Genomic DNA, 22,256 nt, shown 5'->3' with positions numbered 1-22,256 from the left:
TCCAAAAGATGGCAGTGATGCAGCGCCGAGGATGCAAGTTGCCGTTAAACCCCAAAGAAGAAGATCTGGCTGCAGGGTGGAACAAAAGTTATATCTTAACTGTTGCAGCCCGGATGCCTTTGGGAGTGCACTTTTGTGAGTGACCAGTGTCAGCAATAGATGCATGGAGACAGCTGGTGGCAGGAGGTGATCTTCGTGCACATATCACTATCACGTAGGATATTTATAAAAAGGCTGCCGATGGGTTGAGTGGGTCTAAGCTGGTCTTAAACGTGGTCGGCGGTTGAACTCTCTCGTAGCTTTCCAGGTAACGTCGCATCTTTTTACTATCAACCTACAACCACAAAGTTTTAGGTCCAGTGTTGAAGCGAGTCATGAATGCAGTTTTATCGTTATTGTTGAGCGGTGCACGATTTGGATGATTGTGTTCCACATTCATTTCTTTTTAAACAGTAGACATATAGCCTGATCAAATTGTTGCCAATATAATATCAAATTGGCAACTAAATACAAATCACAGATCATTAAAGATAAGGAAATAACAATGAAACTAAATGACAAATAATTCAGTTCAGGGGCCCGGGACCCGTTTCACAAGAAAGTGAAAACTCAGAGTTAGTTGGCTCAGACTGAGTCAGTTACTATGGAAACATAGTCCATGAAGCTAATTTGCTCATTTGCAGGTTATCTTTAGCTAAGGCCCTCTGACTAAAGGAGGTTTCAGATATGGCATGATCATTTCAGTACGAGCCACATTATTCTACAAATATTTCTGATTTACCCACCATGTCACATAAACACAATAATCCTCTGTTTTTAATAAGTCTTATTTGCTCTATGTCCTGCGGCTGTGGCTGAGGGGTAGAGAAGGTCAGAAGTTTGATCCCCAGTCTTCCCAATCTGCATGCTGAAGTGTCCTTGGGCAAGATACTGAACCCCAAATTGCCCCTTATAGATAAAAAAAAAGTGCTACTAATCGATGCACTGTGTGAATGGGGGAATGGCAAACTGTAATGTAAAGCACTGCGAGTGTTCATCAAGACTAGAAAAGCAAACCTTTCACCATTTACTCAGCTTGATTGTAACTTACTTCTCTTATCTTACAGAGGAATGTCTTGTTGTGGACTTTGATGTACTTTCTTCTTGATTGTAATTGCCAGTATTTTAGTTGAGAATTAACAACTGCATGGGGTCTGTTAAGGCAGAATGCTCCACCAGAAAGATAACACCACCAGTAACTAGAAGTTATAGCTTTATCAAGAAAAGTGTCAGAAATTGAGAAGTGTTTTAACAATAATGTGCAGGCTAAATCATCATCTTTCAAACATATACATCAAATACAATTTCGGGAGCATTTTGATGTTGTTTTGAAATACACAATATAAAATACTGGCTGTGTTGTAAAGGCAGTAATCTCTGCTCTTTTTTGGCTAAGATCCTTTTGGTCACAATGTAGCCACTGAATTGTTTCTTGCAATCGTAACATCACAATAGCCCATCGCTTTGTCACCCACCGACTCACTAACTCATTCTCTCTCTCTCTCTCTCTCTCTCTCTCTCTCTCTCTCTCTCTCTCTCTCTCTCTCTCTCATATACTTGCATACTATTCTTATTTCTTGCATCTGAACTCTTTAGTATTTCCAACTCGACTGGGGAGAAGAAGGAGGACATGATGACGCGTTATCTGTGTTTTATTGATGAGGGTTTTTTATCTCCTCATGCACATGCTCCCCTTACCATAACAAACTCCAAACAAACCGTTTTTGTTTTTGTATTAGTTGATACTTGCTATAGGGGTAATATAGTTATCAGGCCTTGACAAGGAAGAAGCAAGCATAACGATACAATTGTTGGTGGTATTATTTATGTAATGTATCATAAATGAGGCTGCTATGACTCTTGAGACATGGGCCAAAACACATCCAGCAGTTGAAACTATAGGTATAAAAATTAGAATATTTTCAATTGTAGTTATGAGGGATTGATGATATAATGTCTTATGTTATCCCCTTCAATTAAGTTAAATCCTTATTCCCACTACATCTAAAACAGCATGTCCACAGAGAAGGGTTCAATCTATAATGTGCAATAAAATGTGTAAGAATATTGTTCAATAATTAAAAAGGGCTTCTTTCCTAAAAATAATGAATGAACTCCATTTGTTTTGTGAATAAATTACCTGTCTATGTCCTCTGTCACTGAAGGAACGTAGAGAGAGGAACAGAATGTATCAAAAAAGCAAAGAGAGAAAATCAGTACACAGACAGAATTAAAAGAGAATTTCTCAGACAGGCGAGACAGAGATGGAGACAATATTTCAGTGTAATATTTAATAAAGAAAAATTATGAATTGTTGGTCATATGTCAAAATATAATATGTCTGCTAACATGAGAATGTGTTTTTCAATCTTAACGTATTTTGATAGCTGTTCAAGGTATAGTTAAAATTATAATTAGAGTCCAAAAAGAAAAATGTTATGCTATAAAAAAACATATTTAAGGGCTCTGTCAGCCTTTGTGATAATTTATTTTTGTTATAGTTTTTATAGGTCTAGGATAATGTGAGTGTAAATTAATTTGTGTTTTTGGTAAGAGAGGGCAAGGCCAAAAGCACATTTTGGGAGGTTGTATCAAACCTTTGCTTGTCCTGTCTTCCTAGGTACGTGGAAGCAGATAAATGGGGTGCTCCTCTATTGTGACCACGAATGATCAGCTATGGACCAGATCACTTTTCATCATGATACTGTGCTGTCAGATGTTCACATGCTCCTGCCTAATGCAAGCCACCTTATGACACGCCTCAACCATGTTGGCCAGCCTGGTTTGTATAACATATTCAGGTTTCGAACTTGTGCTACGTTGTCTTATGCATTTGTGATATATAAGTAATACATGTTACTCTAACCATATGTCCTGGAATCAGGAAAATGTTTCATTATTTCTTATGTGGTTAAGACTAAACAATTAATTAGTTGGGAAATAACCAATAGATTGAGCAACAAAAAATGTCAGCATCATCCTAGTGCTTAGCTGAACTTTTTAACTGTACTGTATTTATCTACTCAGTCTTCAGCTCCAACTTCAAGATCTTGTTGAATGATGAGAGGCTTGACAACAATGACCCTGGTAAAAGTTTAGAGCAGGAAAAATGTGATGACCCAAGGGAAGACTTGGAAAAAGACACAAATGCCACCCAAGAAAAGGTTGGAGAGGAAGGTGGGGAAGGAAATGTGGAACTGTGCTTAGATGAGGATGGAGACCTTCACATTACACGTCGGTATGGAAAAAATATTTTCTTTTAATGCAATTACCTTAAAATCATCCTGGCATGATCACAAGTACATGCCAGGAGCTTTAATTAAGGTTCAAATCAAACAGCATTGGGACTAAAATCTTAGTTTTGTTTTCTGTGAAAATGGCAGTCTCTATGTTTAACAGGATCCAGTTAGCGGCAGTTCTGTGGACAGGAACACCTTGTTCAGGGGTCAGAGGAGAATGCAGGCTGGTTTGAGCCAACAGAAGGGCTATGGTAACTCAGATGACCAATATCTCAGAATGCACAACACATCCAACCTTGAGTTGGATGGTCTACATCAGACAGGGACCATGTCAGTTTCAACTCCTGTCATCCAAAAACAGGATTCTGAGGCTGCCATTGATACAGATTCGCCAACAATGGACAGCTGAACATGACAGTGACTTTAGTGAACCTCAGTTTCCTCCCCAGCCACCAGATATGAATCCAGAAGAACCATTGGAATGTGGTTCAATGAATGTGCATCTGATAAATCTGCAGAAATTATGTGATGCAGTTACGTCAACAAGGAGCAGAGTCTAAGAGAAAAGTTAGTATTTTGCGGAATCGATGAGATGAAGATCTGAGGTCTTTTCAGAGTAGATGGAGGAGTTACCCAGTATGAATGTGGTATTTCTAAAATAGTTCATGCTGCGCATATATATGCAAATACAACATTGAGAAGTACAAATGTAAAATTAACTCTTTGTCAGATGTTTGTTTTTTGTTGTCTTAGATCAGTGGTTCTCAAAGTGGGGGGGCGCGGACACTCTCCAGGGGGGACGCAATGTCACAGACAACAAAAAAAAAAGAACAAAAAAAAAGAAAGACCGACGACCTGTCACGGGTTAGTGAAAGCTCCCTCAGTGGCGAAATGCAAGGGGCTGGACTGACACAAACAATTCAAATACTGTTTCGTTCCTGATCCACCTATCAAAAGAGGAGTGTTATCATTTGAACGCGAGTTGCACGTACGCTTCCAAGTATAAAAGTAACTGCAGGCATGGTCAGCGCTCACCCTCACTGAGACGACACCCTGCAGAGTTTGTGTTCGATTGCTCTTGTTTCCTCTATAATTCAGATATTCATTGCTTAATAAACAGTCTTTTTAAAGCCTCACTCCTTCCTTAGTAATACCTTCCTGCACTTGCAGCAGGCCTATTCGTAGCCTAATCTAAGGAGTAATTTGCTCCACAGTCATTTTTTAGAAATCTCATAGCCCCTAGAGCAGGGGTGTCCAAACTACGGCCCGCGGGCCAACTGCGGCCCGCCATCCATTTTTAAATTGGCCCGCATCATCAAAATTAATTAATTTTTCTTTTTCTTTTAAAACTAACAATTTAGTAGCACTTAAATGGCACTTACTTATAGAACTTTGTAATTTTGCTTTATATTTGAAGAAATGGTACTTTCCGGATTCTTGTTGTTCTATGTCTGTACCCTCGGGGTTGAATGCACTTATTGTAAAGGCCGGCGAATGCTTCTATAACTGCGGCCCCGGCTTTTCACGCAGCTGTGTCGACGGACTCGTTTTAATTTATGGTTCTCCAAGGGTTGCGCGTGTGGCAAAGCAATTAGAGACGCCTTCTTTGTGTGTGGCAGTCGTCAACTGTTTATTTACATCGCCACTGCAGCTCCTCATAGCCTCTCTCTGGCGAACAAATCCGCCAGTAAATGACGGGTTATACAAGGGATCATACTTTCGGATCTCTTCTGCCAACCGCTCTTCTATTTGGTCCATATTCGTTCTTCTAAATCTTCCGTGGTTTCTGCCGGTATTATGGGGCACGAAACTGGAAATGTGACTCCGGAAAGGATGTAGTAAGCAGACCAATCACAGTTTTGCGGGCTGCGTGAGGCTTGCGTAGCTTTGCCGTACAGTCAGAAAAAATGTAGCCTTTTTCAGGCGGATAAATACGCCAGTCAGTGACGGGTTATACAAGTGGACATACTTTCTGATCTCTTCTGCCAAACGCTCTTCTATTTGGTCCATATTCATTCTTCTAAATCTCCCGTTGTTTCTGCCTGTATTATGGGGCATGAAACCGGAAATGCAGCTCCAGAAGGGATGTAGAGCAGACCAATCACAGCCTTGCGGGCTGAGTGAGCTTGCGGAGCTTTGCCGTAAATTTTAGAAAAGTGGGGCGACGCCCGTCAGCACGTAAGAAGGGATACATAAGCACGTAAGGGACCCGGAAAGGATCTTGCGCTTACGGGCCCGTGAAAACGCAGAAGCATGTTTCAGGCTTAAAGGGCATATAGAAAGGGGGCACAGTCCTACAGGGCTCTGATGCTAAGTGTAAGGGTAGAAGAGATGTGTGATGGAAATTCATTTTGAGATTTGAAATAATGAAATTCTCAGACTGGAGTTGCCATTGAGTCTTTATAATAGTAAGCTCTGCAGAGTTTACACGGGTGCTCAGGATGGAACAACTGGCTGCGAAGGTGAAAAAGCCAGGACTTATACCAAGAGGCGTTTCACAAGACAGTATGAGAAAAAGAAGACATGCCAAAATTAATACAAAGAGGTGCTTCATAAAACGTAATATGAAAAAGATATGAAATCCTCCTCAGTGCCTATCTGCTGTGTCCGTCTGCTGTAGCAAAATCCCTGTTTGCCAAGGCCACTGTAGTGAGACAACTGGTCAGTTGAATTTTCTCTTATGGGCATAATTTAACCATCTGGGGACAGTTGAATGAATGACCCTTTCAATTATTTTCAAATATCACAAAATTACACGTGTAGGTTGATATGAACAGCCATAACAGCCTAAAAACAACTCCAATAGCAACTTTCAGACACTGACACTGAGAGGATGGGAGCAAGATTTGGGTATCTCACTTAACCCACTTGAATGGGACAGAATCTGGAGGAGTTGGTATTTCCAGATTTAGAGTAACATAACTGAAATATTGCAGAGCACACATAAACCCTTTAAACTCTAGACACCTTCTAGATCCGACTCTATCAGGCCTATGCTGGAATGGCTGTGGTGAGCTGGGCACCCGCATGCACTCTTTATGCTACTGTCCATGCGTTACGGCCCTGTGGGATAAAGTCAGAGATAAACCTTCAAATTTAGAACATCAATGTAGTTTCATGTCTAGCTACATACTTGTGGGTATTTAGCACAGTAGCCCATCACTTGTAGTCTGCACAAAACATTGTTAGCGTGCCTTGCAACAAAATATTTAAGCTGTTGGAACTAGAAAGTAGGAAAGGCCTGTTGTTTTAGCTTAAGTAATTGGCTGGAGGATTTTTCTGTAACTTTTCATTTTGGATGTGGCTGGACTGCCCTGGTATATTCACATAAAGGTGGTGATGGCATATGGGTCACAACAAGGTCATTCTTGGACTTACAACGTGGTCTCCTTTCTTTGTAAAGAAATTATGTCACTATTGGAATCAGTATGCCAGTCTGTGTCCCATCTTAGCAGTGCATATTTAAGAGGTGTATATAACTTTGAATAAAGTGTTTTCATGTATTGGAGCAAAGTATGTGTTGAGGTAACATCACTTGCATCCATGTGGTAACATTATGTGTGAAAGAGAAATACAGGCATAAAAAGATTTAACATTTACTTGTGATATATGTAAAAGTTCTGCCTTTTACTAAATATCTCTGACAACTGGAGCCCAATTCATACTTTATGTATTCATAAAACGATAATTAATTATACATTCTGCATTTGCAGTTATTGTAAACGAAAATACTTTTGTTTCTTCAAGATCAGATTGAACATTTATCTTGAATACATCTCAATCTTTAAAAAATCTGAATAACATTTTTCAGATTATTGCTACAACAATATCTTTACATTAGATGCACCAAAATGGCTTCTATACAGGTTACAATGAGAGGTTACTTAAGATTAAAGAATGGTGGTGTCCCTTCAAGCAATCACAGACCCGCGAAGGTGTTGCATGTTGTTTAAGAATGATATGTTGTATGGGATAGTGGTTTGGTCTATAGAAATGTCAAGTATAATTTTGGTTGATGGTGTTGCTGCTTACATTTCATATTATTCCTATCATTCCCCAGACTGAGGAAAGAGGGACGAGGCCGAGACTTGGTCTGCCCCATCATTCTCCAACAATCTAACCCTCTACTCGAACAAGAAGAGGAAAATACTGATGATAAAGCTGATAAGGACTACAAAGACATCATAAGGATTGGTGAGAACCTAGATTTCATTCTGTTTTTCAAATTTATCAGTCGCCTGTGTGACCGTTACACAGGAATTCACTTCGACATCAGAAAAGGTTCTGTTCTGTTAGAAAGGTAAAAGCGTGGTGGATTTAATGGAGGACCCTAAAGACCCCGTTTTTTTATTTCAGTGGATGAGAATAAGGTGTTTGATCGTGTCAAAAGCAGCGCTCACATGTAAAGCCACTAGGATCCTTTAAAACTTGAATGTGTGCTATGTCTGGTAAGTTCTAAAGCCAATCTAAAACCTATTAAAGACAGTTCTGTAAACGTGAAAAATTTACCAGAAATTGTGAACTGTTATTGATTCAAAGAATAAAATAGATAAAATCTCTGTTAGGAAATGTTTTATCTAGTGTTGAGATGTTAATGATTGGAAACTGGGAAAGTGAAGCATGATACTTGTTAGAAGTGAGAAGATTTCGGCAGTTAGGTGAGACTCAGGTTCGATATAGATATAGACTCTATATTTTCCGAATGAAAAGAACAGTAAATCTCTTTGTCACTTTTGGATGTTAGAGTAGATTGTTGAAAAAATGATTGATTAAAGTAAATCAAAAATCTATAGAAAGAAAATGTCTATCTGTTGGAACTGAAGACACAGTTGACTTATGGTTGTATGATGGACCTACAGAGTGGTGGTTCCTCTAAGTTCCAAATGCGAATAAAATGCTCACAATATAGAGTTCTGATTACAGTTTGCAAACACTTCTGCACAGTTTTTTCTGTCGCTACACGTTTACAAAAGTCCAAAACATACTGCTCTCCCCTCTGCCGGACCAACCCTCGATTTTATCAGTGAGATATTTTGGTAAAGCCCACGAAAATGCAACAAAGGGTGAGTAGCTTCAGCTTGAAAGTCAAACTAGCATCCTTAGGCAATAACCTGCTGTGCCCACTCCTGGGTAATTATTAGATGAATGCAAACAGGCAACATCTGATTCTTTACTGGACAGAACGCTGTTCTGAGATCAGATGTAACGAGAGCCTCCACCTCTGTGTTGTTAGATTTTACACACCGATTCTAGAGTGGCTCGAAAACGTTTGAAGGCCCTTACAAATTAACTGGTATCAATTAAATGTAGGAATTAATTTTCCCCTTGCTTATGCGAACCTGTCTATGCCCAGAGGCAGAAATCTCCCAATAAGGATGTTGTCTTTACCTTTAGGATGTTATAATGTTGGTTATAAAGTGCTCTTCTTTATGCCATTCATTGTGCTGCATTTTTTCTCTCAAACTTCAATCAATCAATCAAATTTTAATTGTATAGCCCATATTCACAAATCACAATTTGTCTCATTGGGCTTTAACAAGGTGTGACATCCTTAACCCTCAACAAGAGTAAGGAAAAACTAGAGTAAGGAGAATCTAATAAAAAAAAACTTTAACTTTAAAAAATTACGCAGAAACCTCAGAGAGAGCCACATGTGAGAGATCCCTCGCCTTGGCCGGACAGAAGTGCAATATATGTCAAGTGTATAGGAGAACATCATCAAGACAAAGGTTTTAGCAGCATTGATAAGGGTAAACTTGAATTGTTGAAGTCTTTGCAGTTACATTCACATGCTCCCACTGCAGCATAAACAAGTAGAATAATACTCAAACTGCTGTACAGGCCACAAGTACTGATGACATTTTTCTGTTTTCCTTACTCTTTTTGAGGGTTAAGGGCAGAGGATGTCACCCCTTCTTAAAGTATTATGATTACAAACAATTATAATAACTAGTGCTACGTTGTAGCACTGAACGGGACCGAGCACATGCATTTTCAGGTCAGGATTGTGATCATAGGTCAGTAGTTTGGGGGCCGGTTGGATAATGCAGAGTGGATTCACAAAGTACTTCCTCTTTCATGGCGAATCAGTAGGTGGCAGGAGGGCTGTTCAGGCTAAGTCTCTAATCATGAGACAGAAGTTTGGCGGTGATAAGACAATGCACAGTGGAGTTTGAGCTGTATATTGTAAAGCAATCAGGAGCAGTTCATCAAAGTATAAAACATGTCACTTCCTTTAGCCAGCAGGTGGCGCTGTGATTTTAAGTCATGATTTCTGTGTAGATGTCATCAGGCCGGGACTCTTGTCTTACATGTCTAGTTTGGACTCGATTGGACCAAAAATGGTCTTATGTTTTGATGGCTTGTAATAAAAGGTCTATGCCACGCCACAGTCACACCGTGTGATGAAATAAGATATACCAAGGTGGTTTATATCTCCATCTTGTTGAGATGACATTCCCTGAAGTTGATCTGATGAAAGCCCCGGGACAAGCACGTCAAAGTAAAAATGTAGAAAAAGGCCAAAAGACCACTAACTCCAAAATGGCACACTTCCTGTTTCGTTTTTTTTTTCCAATTGCACCTCTGGACTTTTTTTTCTGTCTGGTCATGATACACCTCGGCTACGATTTTTGTGAAGATTAGTGAACGCTAACTGAGGGGCTTTTCCTTATATGGCGCTGTTGAGCCTTTTTGCCACGCCCATTTCAAATTACTCCAGAATACAATAACTTTTTGGGTTTTTGAATCTCCTGCAAACTTTGGTATGAATTTGAGCATGTTTGAGCAAAGCCCAAAAGGGAAATACAAATCCTTCAAAATACAACAGGTTCTCCCACTGTAAGTGCTCGGGCCCTAATAATAATAACAATAACAAACTAACATTCAGCGAAAATACAGAGGTACTCTGTGAAATAGCACAGCATCGTCTTCTCTCCATCCGGAGGCTCAATTGGTTTGGTGTGTGCAGTAAATTGATGACAGTTTTTTACAACTCAGTCTGTCCTCAGCTTTGGCTTTATCACCTGATTTGGATGTTGCACTATGTACTAAATAGTCAGTGATTTCAAATGCACCATCCAATGTATAAATCCAATCTTTTCACAGAGCACACTATGGCAACACCCCTGGAAGATGTTGGCAAGCAGGTCAGTACAAATTACTCCACTCTTTCAGTTTTTTGTCTGTTGCTCCTCACAGTTTTAAATAGTTTACCACATAACATCCATATGCCCCTATGCCAGTAAATGATAGAACAATATCATGGTGGTGTCATTAATTCATTGATTATTGAGTTGTGTAAGTAGTCAATAATGTTAAGGAGGCAGTACCTAATGATATAATGTTTATCTCATCAGGTTTGGCGGGGGGCATTCCTTTTCGCTGACTTCATCCTGTCTCAGCCGGTCATGTTTAGAGGAGCTACAGTCCTAGAGCTTGGAGCGGGAACAGGATTAACCAGTGTTGTCATGGCAACCACAGCCAAAACAGTGTACTGCACAGGTATGATGCCGTCAAGCAGAAATCCAGATTCTAATTCTCGCTCATCAACTATTGAATGTCTTAGTGTTTGAATATCTTAAACTTAGATTAAACAATTGATAATTCTGTGAACCGAACTGAATTGCATGGAAATATCACAAGGTCAGGTCAACTTATAGCTTTGCCTGGTTTTTCAACAGCATTTAATAGACATTTTCGGTGAATAGACCTGGCTTAAGTCTGTAAAATATAACAGCTTGTAAATGGCACCATTGTAAATGAGGGTCTTATTCCTCAATGTGTTTTCCGAGGCTTAAATAAATAAACAATCAATCAATCAAAAATTTAGATATTATACTGATCCCAAGATCAACATTGTCATCATGTTGATTCACAGAAATCTGCTTTTAAATTTCAGCTGTTCAGAGATTCACAACGGGTAGTCAGTGGTGGATTATAGCAACTGCCTTCATGATTAGCTTCGGTTGTACTTCAACATTTTTATTTTTCTACATAATCGGTGATGACAAGGTGAAGCAGTGTATGGCTTTTTTTGTGCTCAACAAGTAGGAATTGCTGACTATTAGAAACCAAGAGATCACTGGGCCTGTAGAAACCAAGAGGTCACTGTGATAGGCAGTTTTTTGTCAAAAAAATCTAAATTGATCGACTGATTCACTAGGAGCTAAATTGCAGCTTGTACGACTTCAGTGCACCTACCAGTCAAGTGTGCATCTCTGCCCTTTCAGCACATTTCAGTATAATGTATATGATAGAACATGACCAGGAGGCCAATGTATTTTTTTTGTTGAAAGAGCTTTATTTGTTTTTACAGATGTGGGAGAAGACCTTCTAAGCATGTGTAAGAGAAATGTGACATTAAACAGGCACATGACGGAACCTGCAGGTGAGAGAATGTTGTCAGATTACTTTCACCTTTTCCCTCATTTCCTTCTCGGTTACTTCCTGTTCCAACTGATACCAAAGGCACTGTACACATCTTAATCGGCCTGTTGTGTGTAAGCAGTACTTTAGTATTATCTTAAATCTCATCCTTTTCGCTTTACTTAATGTTAATGTGTGGGGACGTTAACATTGCTCCCTCAAAGTGACAAAATGTATTCCTATTTATTAAGGAAAAAGAAATGAACAAAAATCTTTGTAATATAGGTCATATGTCTGTGTACTTAAAATAAAGAAATATGAATACATTAACAATCAGGTTTGATCGAACTGCGAGACAAATAAAATTTAAATGTTATTATATATCGCCAAATCACAACACAATTCACAATACAATATTACTGAGAAACAAACAACAAGCAAACTTAATAAAGATTTTTTTATCATTAGGTGGTGAAGTGAGAGTGAGGCAGTTAGATTGGCTCCAGCATTCCCTTTGTACAGGTAACACACCAACATTTCCTTGACCTGCTTCGGCATAAAACCAAGAATTACATTTTACATTAATCTAAAATGTAATTTTAGATTACATTTAGATGAATTAGTAAAATCATTTACTAATTTAATGTTTTTAGTTGTGGTCAGGACATTTTTGCCTCAATCCAGAAAACTGGCCAACACACTAAACATATTCATTGTGCCAGAGCTATAAACATTTGATTTTTTTTTTAGGAAGATGTGTTTTCAAAGATTCAATGTACCTACCAAATTCGAGACATGCAGGTGCTGTCCACATTTGATTGGATCACTAAGGATGGATGTTAATATCAGGTCTGAGAAGGATCTTTTTTTCCATTTGTTAAATTTTTCTAGATGCTGATGGGGAATTTAGCTGGACAGAGGAGGAAGTTGCCGATTTGTACGACAACACTAGCTTCATTGTTGCTGCTGATGGTAGGTTATTGAGATGAATTACAAATGTATCACAGAACTCTCCTCTAGGTTACAGCACCATGCTTTATTGAAATGAAAAAGAACCATGGCAACTGTACAATGGCACTTTGATTAATTGAGGCCTGAGGTGGTTCTTCTTTCTTTCTATACAACAGACTGGAAGGATGTGCCTTTGAAATCTGTTAACTTGGAATGTGTTGGGTGGGGGGGGATCATTTGAAACTTTATATTCTAATCATTCACAGTGAGGAAACCCTTTTTGTGCATTAGAAATGTATTCCTACAGTCTTATCTTTCTGATGCGTTCGTGCATAGATCACAGCAAACATTTAGGCTAAAAACACTGCATATCTGCATACTGGTGAGTAGATAATGAGTGAATTTTTTTTTTTTGTCAACTATCCCTTTAAGAGGAAGCATAGCAGATGAACAGTCAAATTACACAGATTCATCATGTCTGTGTTAGATCTGCATTGAATTTGAGGCATAATATTGTTACTTAAAATGTGTAGATAGTTCAGTGAGTATGGACAGTGTATGGATGGACGGACAACTTGCAATCATAATGTGACCGGCTAATGGCTATTGCAGCCGCATTAAAACAAAAAAAAAACTGGTCTCTTCCAGCTACCTAATAGAGAAGATTCGTCAGCTGGAAAAATTATTTTAAAATCTGAAGGCACTTTACGAATGTATGCCTCTTTACAAATGTTTCAAAACATTGGCGTTTGGCGTCACTATAGTACAATAGTTTACTGGCAAAATAATCTACAAAAAAAGATTAGTGCATTGCTAAAAGACATTTCTCTACATGGATAGTGGCATGATGAAGGTATCAAATTTGCTATGTGATGAATTTTGGTTTTTATTTTATGAATTTGTGTTGCCTTTAGAGCTGCAATATGAAAGACATTCAGATTTTCTTTCTTTCGGCAGTTTGCTATGATGATGACCTGACAGATGGCTTTTTTCGAACACTGTATCAACTCTGCAGCAACTTTACTCACTCCTGCACAATCTTCATCTCCATAGAGAAGAGGTACGGAGAAAACATTTACAATTCATACTTTGTTAAAACAAGTATCACTTAACTGTGATTGTGAATTTTACCAAAGGAAGTACTTTTTGTGTCACATACTGCAATGGTGTTGCAGAAATATCAGTTTCTATTTTGTGATTACAACAGCTTGCAAAATGTCCAATTAATTTTCAGTTGTCACCATACATCAGTAAGAACCAAAATGATATTTCATCCATGATCAGAGATTTCTTTTTTTAACAAATGGCTGCCAAAGAAGTTGTAACTGTTATGGTTAACACAAAGGGCTGGAGTCAATGTGCAGAAAACCGAAACGGAAACCAACCCTGATGATTAAATAGGTGAGCTGAGGAGGACAGGTTTTAGTCTCCAGGAAAGCTTATCAGAGTTCCAGTCTAAATCTGAAATCCTTCAGACAGACTGGTAACTGAGCAGGCAGGTATGCAATCAAGAGTCAACATCATAATGACAAATACAGTATGTATGGATAATCAGAAAAACCCAGGAGGATCTTTAAGAAGGATCACAACTCTGTTTTTTAATCTGAGTAAAACACTAAGACACAACCTGATACTTGTGGCTCCAATTACTCTTACAGACAGGAGCACAAATGAAGCAAGTGACATCCATGGTCTTAATACCAGAGGGATTAAATACCTCGATCTTCTAACCAGTCAGTCAGAAATTAATCAATCAATCAATCAATCAAATTTTATTTGTATAGCCCATACTCACAAATTACAATTCGTCTCATAGGGCTTTAACATGGTGTAACATCCTCTGTCCTTAACCCTCAGCAAGAGTAAGGAAAAACTACTAAAAACCCTTTTAACAGGGTAAAAATACGTAGAAACCTCAGAGAGAGCCACATGTGAGGGATCCCTCTCCCAGGACGGAAAGAAGTGCAATAGATGCCACGTGCAGGAAAACATCATCGAGATTAAAGTCTTAAAGATGAAACATTAAAGTCTCTAGCAGCATTTGATGAGGGTAAACATCCCGAAGGACAACCCCAACATGACATGCAAAGCAGTCCCGCTGCGATCACAGTCCATGGTCAGCAACCAGCAGGACCACGATCCACCATCCAGACCAGAACGCCACTCCGGTCACCGTCCACCGCCACCCACCACGAGCCGCCGCCGCGTTCCTGGTCCACCGCCCGTACCCAATGCCAACCCGACACAGGGTCCACCACAACAACCACGATCAGCCCACACGACACAGAATCCGCCACACTGGATCCACCACCACGACCCCCGATGCGCGATCCACAAACCGTAATCCATGGTGCGGGCACAGAGGCCCTGGATCTGCGGGTGATAAAGCAAAGGGATTCCGGGGAAGGGGGATAGGGATGGAGAAGAGAAAGGAGAAGCTGGAAAGAGAAGCTCCCTGTGTCATGTGTCATTAAATTCCCTTTGCGTCTTAGCGTCATCAGGGTTTTTTGCCTTGTAATCAATGATACAATGATACAGGCCGAACTTGAGGCTACACTGAGGCTCAAGGTAAATCTGACTGGCTACTGGTTTGTATGATAGTACGATGAAAACCATGTGGCCCACTCAGTAGATCAGCCATCAATACCTCTATGCCTTTTTAGACTAAACGCTTCCTATTATAGCGACTGTAATGCATCTTGTTCTGAAGCACCTAGAAAATCCAGCTGGATATGCTAGACTTCTTTTTGTTGATTTTAGTTCCGCTTTTAATCTCATTCAACCACACATTCTTTTGAAGAAATTAGTTCAGCTAAATGTCAATCCTTTCTTAATTCGGTGGTACTATTCTTTTTTATCGAATAGGCCACAGAAGGTTAAGTTTAACTCAGCTTTGTCTGATCTGGCTGTATGCAGCACTGGTGCCCCCCAGGGGTGTGTTAGTTCACCTTTTCTGTACACGTTGTATACCAACGACTGTGTCAGTTCTGAGCCAAATCAATTCACAGTAAAATTTTCTGATGACACTGTCATACTTAGCCTGCTCACCAAACATACTAATTTGAGTGTTCATCAACTTGCGGTTGACAAGTTTGTCAACTGGTGTGATGCCCACTCGCTGCTCATTAATACAACTAAAACTGTTGAGATGTTGTTGGATCCTAGATCAATGGGAGACCAGAGCCCTGTGGCTGTCCATGGCCAGGACATTGTGCAGGTCAAAACATTCAGGTACCTTGGTGTCCATGTTGACAGCGATTTGAGATGGGGCACACAGGTGGCCAATGTTTGTGCCAAAATTCACCAACGTCTCCATTTCCTACGTAGGCTCAGAGTATTTGGAGTTTGCAAAAATATTATGCTAATTTTTTATAGAGCAGCAATTGAGTCAATACTCCGCTATGGTATCACCAGCTGGTTTGGTAACCTATCTGTTAAATCTAGAGCTGAAATCTCAAGCCTTGTCAAAACTGCTGGCAAGATTATGGGAATAACACCCCCCCTAAATCCACAGGACCTTTTTGAGCAGGCGACGATCAGACAGGCAAATGCCATTTTAACAGATAGTTCTCATGTGCTGAATAGTGAATATACTCTCCTGAACTCTGGAAGGAGATATAGGCTTCCCTTGTGCAGGCACAATCGATACAAACATTCCTTTGTGCCTGTATCAACCAAACTTCTCAACAGCAGGAAATGATTGCAATGTTTCTGTATATGTATACGAACATAGGCTATGTGTATATGGAAATGAATGTATTATGAGTCAAACTATGGACCTACTGTATGTGAGTGAACGGATTAATGTATGCTTGAGGTTATGTGATGCTGATATGAATGTATATTTATGATTACAGTTAGAGTAGCGGTGTGGAAGCATGTGAATGCGTTCACGTCGGCTTGCTGCATGTGCAGGATTGTCTAGTGGTTTGTTTACTCCACCAGACTTTTAACTTGATGTTCTTTTTGTACTGTATGTGTTTTTATGTATGCAACATGTTCCCTGTCTTCACGACAAATTTCTCCCTGGTGGAGACCAATAAACTAACCTAACCTAACCTAACCTATTTTAGAAAATAGAACAAGTTACGTTCCCGCCGCACTAATTAGTTTAACTATAAGCTTTATCAAAAAGGAAGGTTTTGAGCCTACTCTTTCATCTCATATAGTAAATGTTCGGTATTTGTAGAGCACTTTTTTAGTCTTGATGACCACTCAAAGCTTTACAGTACAGTTTATTGCCATCGACCCATTTATACAGTCCAACTATGTGCAGCAGTCTCTCTATACAGTGCCTTGCATAAGTATTCACCCCCCTTGGACTTTTTCCCATTATGTACTGTTACTAACTGGAATTCAAATAGACTTAAATAAACTTTTTCCCGTTTGATCAACAAAACATGCATAGTACATTGGAGGTGCAAAATAAATTTTATTGTGACACAAACAATAATGAGAACAAAAAAGTTGACATCTGTTGGGTGCATAAGTATTCACCCCCCTGTGTCAATACTTGGTAGAACCCCCTTTCGCTGCAATTACAGCTGCAAGTCTTTTGGGGTATGTCTCTACCAGCTTTGCACATCTAGAGATGGAAAGGTTTGTCCATTCTTCTTGGCAAAAAAGATGAAGCTCAGTCAGATTGGATGGAGACCGTCTGTGAACCGCAATCTTCAAGTCTTGCCATAGATTCTCTATTGGATTGAGGTCTGGGCTTTGACTGGGCCATTTTAAGACATTAACATTCTTTAATCCAAACCATTCCTTTGTAGCTCTGGCTGTATGTTTAGGGTCATTGTCCTGCTGGAAGATGAACCTCCGCCCCAGTCTCAAGTCTTTTGCAGACTGCATCAGATTTTCTTCAAGGATTTCCCTGTATTTGGCTCCATCCATCTTTCCCTCTATTCTGACCAGTTTCCCTGTACCTGCTGAAGAGAAGCATCCCCACAGCATGATGCTACCACCACCATGTTTCACTGTTGGGATGGTGTGCTCAGGGTGATGGGCAGTGTTGGGTTTTCGCCACACATAGCGTTTTGCATTGAGGCCAAAAAGTTCAATTTTGGTCTCATCTGACCAGAGCACCTTCTTCCACATGTTTGCTGTGTCTCCCACATGGCTTCTGGCAAACTCCAAACGGGATTTTTTATGGATCCCTTTCAACAATGGCTTTCTTCTTGCCACTCTTCCATAAAGGCCAGATTTGTGGAGTAGACGACTAATAGTTGTCCTGTGGACAGATTCTCCCACCTCAGCTGTGGATCTCTGCAACTCCTCCAGAGTAACCATGGGCCTCCTGGTTGCTTCTCTGATTAATTTTCTCCTTGTCCGACTCTTCAGTTTGGGTGGACGGCCTCCTCTTGGTAGGTTTGCGGTTGTGCCATATTCTTTCCATTTTCTTATGATGGATTTTATGGTGCTCAGAGAGATGTTCAAAGCTCTGGATATTTTTTTATAACCTAACCCTGCTTCATTTTTCTCCACAACTTTATCCCTGAGCTGTTTGGTGAGCTCCTTGGTCTTCATGATGCTGTTTGTTCAGTAATGATCTCCTACAAACTCTGAGTCCGTCACAGAACAGGTGTATTTATACTGAGATTAAATTGCAGACAGGTGGACCCTATTTACTAATTATGTGACTTGCAAATGTGACTTGTGAATGCAATTGGTCGCACCAGATCTTTGTTAGGGGTTTCACAGTAAAGGGGGTGAATACATATGCACTCAACACTTTTCAGATTTTTATTTGTAAATAATTGTGAAAGCCATGTAATATTTCCCCCCACTTCCAAATGATGCACTATTTTGTGTTGGTCCATTACATAAACTCACGATGAAATAAATTTTAATCTGTGGTTATACCATGACAAAATGTAGAAAAGTCCAAAGGGGGTGAATACTTATGCAAGGCACTGTATGAAGAGGTTCACTATCTTGCCAAAGGACACTTCAACATGTGGAATGGGAAATGGGGAAGACTGGGATCAAACTGCCGACTGTCTGGTTAGAGGATGTGATAGTAATTTTACTATTAGGGCAATGATGGATATAAGGAACTACTTTGATGTTTAGAAAGATGAGCAAATGTTTCCCTAAGAAGTCAGGGTTTCACTCAAGTAACTGATGTTATATTCCTTTCCTCACCCACAGGGTCACCTAACAAAGACTTTACAGCACGGGGTATTTGTGGTGGTTGTAAACATTGAGAAAAGGATCTTGAAAACAGATGTTACACTCCAGGGGTCTGAGACAGAGTAGGGGACAGGATATTAGTGACCTATTTCTTAACATCAAAGAGGCTGATCGATAAGTTTATCCCTCTCTAGGAGGGGCTTGGAGATGTATAAAGTGCTGCCTTTACTGTATGTCATTGCTCATTGTATGAAATCTATGCCATGGTTTTGTACGGTGGTGCCCATCTGCAGATGTAGAATAAACTTCCAGAAAGACATTGTAATGACTTGTGCTTGACTAAGAAATTCCCATAACAAGGACGACCTCTCCTCCCCCAGGCAAAGTTCTTCCCATATGTTCAGATACTGAAACATGAATCTGCTTCTCTGTGCTGTAAACCTGTTCTGTGCCTGCCCCGAAAAATCAAGAGTGAAATGCAGCAAGAACAAACTTTTCTATTATGTCTACTTTTAGGTAAATCTTCAGTGTTGTATTTCCAGTTACAAGCTCTGGTACTAATGAGGTTTATTTTTGTGCCTTGATTATATAAGGATGAACTTCACTCTGCGCGACATGGATGTTTCCTGCGAAGCTTACAATTATTTCAGCCACTGTTTGTCCCAACTCCACGACCTGATGGATGGAAGATGTTGCTTCAGAGTGGAACAACTCCCTTCTAACTTTGCACAGTTTTTCCTATACGAACGCATAGAGCAGCTGGTAAGAGAAACACTTACGAACATCATAATCTCATTTTAATCTACAACTTGAATACAGATTAGTAAAAATAAACGTAACAGATCATACTGTGTCTGAATGCATACTCAGAAGACCCAGAGGGAGGGCTGATGCTGCTGCTCTGCTAATGTGCTACTTACAATGTAGATTGTATTAAATTGGGCTTTGTATTGAAGATAGATGTGTAAACCGTAAAGTAAAATGGCAGTTGTTATACATGGTCCATGTAGAGCTGTATTGATAATAAAATCAATTGTTGTGTAAAATGGATGATCATTTACTGAGATAAGAAGCTGTGAGGCTCAAAAAGAAACTTCCCGACCTTGCACTTTAAGCTGCAAGATTATTCATTGAGAAAATCTCAGTAACCAAACATAAAATACAAGTTACACTCTCTTCTCCACTTTTAAGTAGAAAATATTTAATTAGCTAATTAATATTTATTATGTAGAGCTGCTCTTTCACATTAATTCTAATGCTGAACCCCTGTTGACATTATCTGGCAGAGCTCTGTGCTAGAATGCAACCCTCCAAATAAGTTGAATAAGGCCATAAATGGGCTATACCCTTGTAGCTCACTAATACATAGTTTGTGAATTGTCCAGAGAATTCACAGTGATCGGTTGAAGTTTCTTTCCTGCTCTACTCTGGTGTCACCCCTGGCCTAAACGTAGCAGAAACTTTCCAGTAGGAGTAAGTGCATCTCAAACAGAGAATCCTGTTGTGTGCTACTTTTAATGATAGAGCACCTTTATCTGTTCACTTGATATATTGTTTAACCTAAGGTGAAGAAGAGAGGAAAGTGGGTTTGAGGCTAAGCTAACGAGGAGTCTAATGTTACCATGTATAGAATTAAAATGTTTCTATCAATCCTGAAATCTGAATTTTACTCTATGCCGAGTCGCTCAATGATATGATTGTTGATCAAAGTAATCCCCTCTTTCCCATAAGATTGGAGGAAGGGAGCCTAAAAGAAGAAGCACGTCTGATACTCGAAAAGAAAACTTTTAAGTCTGATACATTTAGAGGACCCAATTTACTGGCACTGGGTGGAATGTTGTCTTGTTCTCCCACAGTACATTTCCATTTTGTCTACTCATCAATAGGGATGTCGGGATTAACCGATTTTATGATAACAACGGTTTCCTAACATCACGGTTTCATAACCGTAAGAATTGTAAAAACTACGTAGCAAACTATAGTGTCCTGCCCATAGGTCCTGGCTCTTGCGAGTCACATAATTTCCGTTTGCACCGTGCGGGGAAATCTCCTCCTGTGAGTCACATGTTTTGTGTGTATGCAGTGTGCTTGTTTGTGTGTTCCCAAGAGGGAATTGAAGTAAAAGCCTTATTTCCTCCAACGTTGGTCCAAAAACTCCATCGGAGGAGGTCACAGCAGGAGGAGAAATACTGGTTTACTGTCGTTTTCTGACCATCACCGAAGGAGCGACACACACACACACACACACACACACACACACACACACACACACACACACACACACACACACACACACACAGCAGCTCCCCAATCCTAGAAAGTCTGGATGGATCAGATTTAGATAATGGATGAAGATAGTGTAAGGTTTTTATTAATACACATTGTTTTATTTTCTTGCAGGAGCTGTGGAAGGTGTCTATGACTCCACTTCCATTTGACCAAGCCTAGCCTGATTGTGAGCCATTTTAGATTGCCCTGGGTTCACATGGGAGCAACGAAACAGTACTGAGCATACGGATCCAGCTCACGGTTGAAGTTTTGTAATATAGACCGTTAAAACCAAAAAAGTTTCAGCAATTTAGTATGTTCAAGATAGAACCAGTAATTTTTACAAAATCAGTTTTCATTATTTATTGTTCAACCTGTTCCATTCATTCATACATGATCATAATGGAAGTTATTAAACTTCGGTAATTAAACGTCATCTTGAGTTGTAAGTCTGTACACTGCCAAATATGAATAAGATAAATAAATGAAATAAAAACTAAATAAATAAATACAATTGTACACTCGGTACATCAATTGTACACTCAGTACATCAAAATGTATATATATTTCTCATTGTGGCTCCAAGCCACTTTCAGCATTTCAGCAAGCTATTGAACTTTATTAGTATAATTTATTTTTGATATATCAGAGAATGCTGAATTATTAGTTAAGGTTGATATATATATTATTTTGGTTGTTAACAACAAACAATCAAAATTGTATATTCCGTCCATCAATCAATCAAATTTGATTCGTATAGTCCATATCCACAAATTTCATATAGTCTGATAGGGATTTAACAAGGTGTGACATCCTCTGTTCTTAACCACCAAAAACTACCAAAAAAAAGTGGAAGTGGAAGAATATGAGGGATCTCTCTCCCAGGATAGACAGAAATGCAATAGGTGTGGCTGAACACATAAAAAAAACATACAATATTTCCAACATTGAGTGGAGGAAATATATTCCAACATATTGGAAAGGTGTCTCAATGTTTTAAGTATTTATTCATAAGAAAATGTCTGATAGAGATGAAAGGAGCAGCAATAACAATTGAAATGGAGGAGTAATTGTCAGTATTGGTAGAAGATATTGGCTGCCACCACGATCGTCACTCCACCCTCACAAACCACCACCATGATCCGGATCCACCATCATGATTCACAATCGACCATCATCTGATCCACAATCACCATGATCACAATCAACCACGACAGTCCACAATCACGATATCTGATTCGGCATCCACTGTCATGATCT

At 39.5% G+C, this 22,256-nt stretch overlaps 1 protein-coding gene across 1 annotated transcript; it reads left to right on the top strand.

The window, feature by feature from the left end:
- Window positions 1-121: 121 nt before the first annotated feature.
- Window positions 122-21,432, top strand: mettl22 (methyltransferase 22, Kin17 lysine). The gene is made up of 12 exons (XM_053444063.1): window positions 122-307; window positions 2,660-2,821; window positions 3,067-3,277; window positions 7,339-7,472; window positions 10,386-10,426; window positions 10,637-10,781; window positions 11,596-11,667; window positions 12,114-12,167; window positions 12,537-12,617; window positions 13,554-13,656; window positions 19,322-19,490; window positions 21,129-21,432. Exons 2-12 carry the CDS (start codon window positions 2,716-2,718, stop codon window positions 21,174-21,176), a joined length of 1,164 nt encoding a protein of 387 aa, XP_053300038.1. The 5' UTR covers window positions 122-307; window positions 2,660-2,715; the 3' UTR covers window positions 21,177-21,432.
- The last annotated feature ends 824 nt before the right edge of the window (window positions 21,433-22,256 follow it).

The sequence above is a fragment of the Pleuronectes platessa genome, chromosome 16 (genome assembly GCF_947347685.1).
Source record: "Pleuronectes platessa chromosome 16, fPlePla1.1, whole genome shotgun sequence".
Lineage (NCBI taxonomy): Eukaryota > Metazoa > Chordata > Actinopteri > Pleuronectiformes > Pleuronectidae > Pleuronectes > Pleuronectes platessa.
The sequence above is the reverse complement of the archived record's forward strand: the minus strand, read 5'-3'. Positions and strand labels throughout refer to the sequence as shown.

Bases quoted from the DNA above. Each gene is read 5' to 3' on its own strand.
- mettl22 (XM_053444063.1), top strand. From the start codon at position 2,716: ATGGACCAGATCACTTTTCATCATGATACTGTGCTGTCAGATGTTCAC. The intron at 2,822-3,066 runs GTTTGTATAACA...TTATCTACTCAG, and splicing joins CAACCATGTTGGCCAGCCTG to TCTTCAGCTCCAACTTCAAG. The intron at 12,168-12,536 runs GTAACACACCAA...AAATTTTTCTAG, and splicing joins CCAGCATTCCCTTTGTACAG to ATGCTGATGGGGAATTTAGC.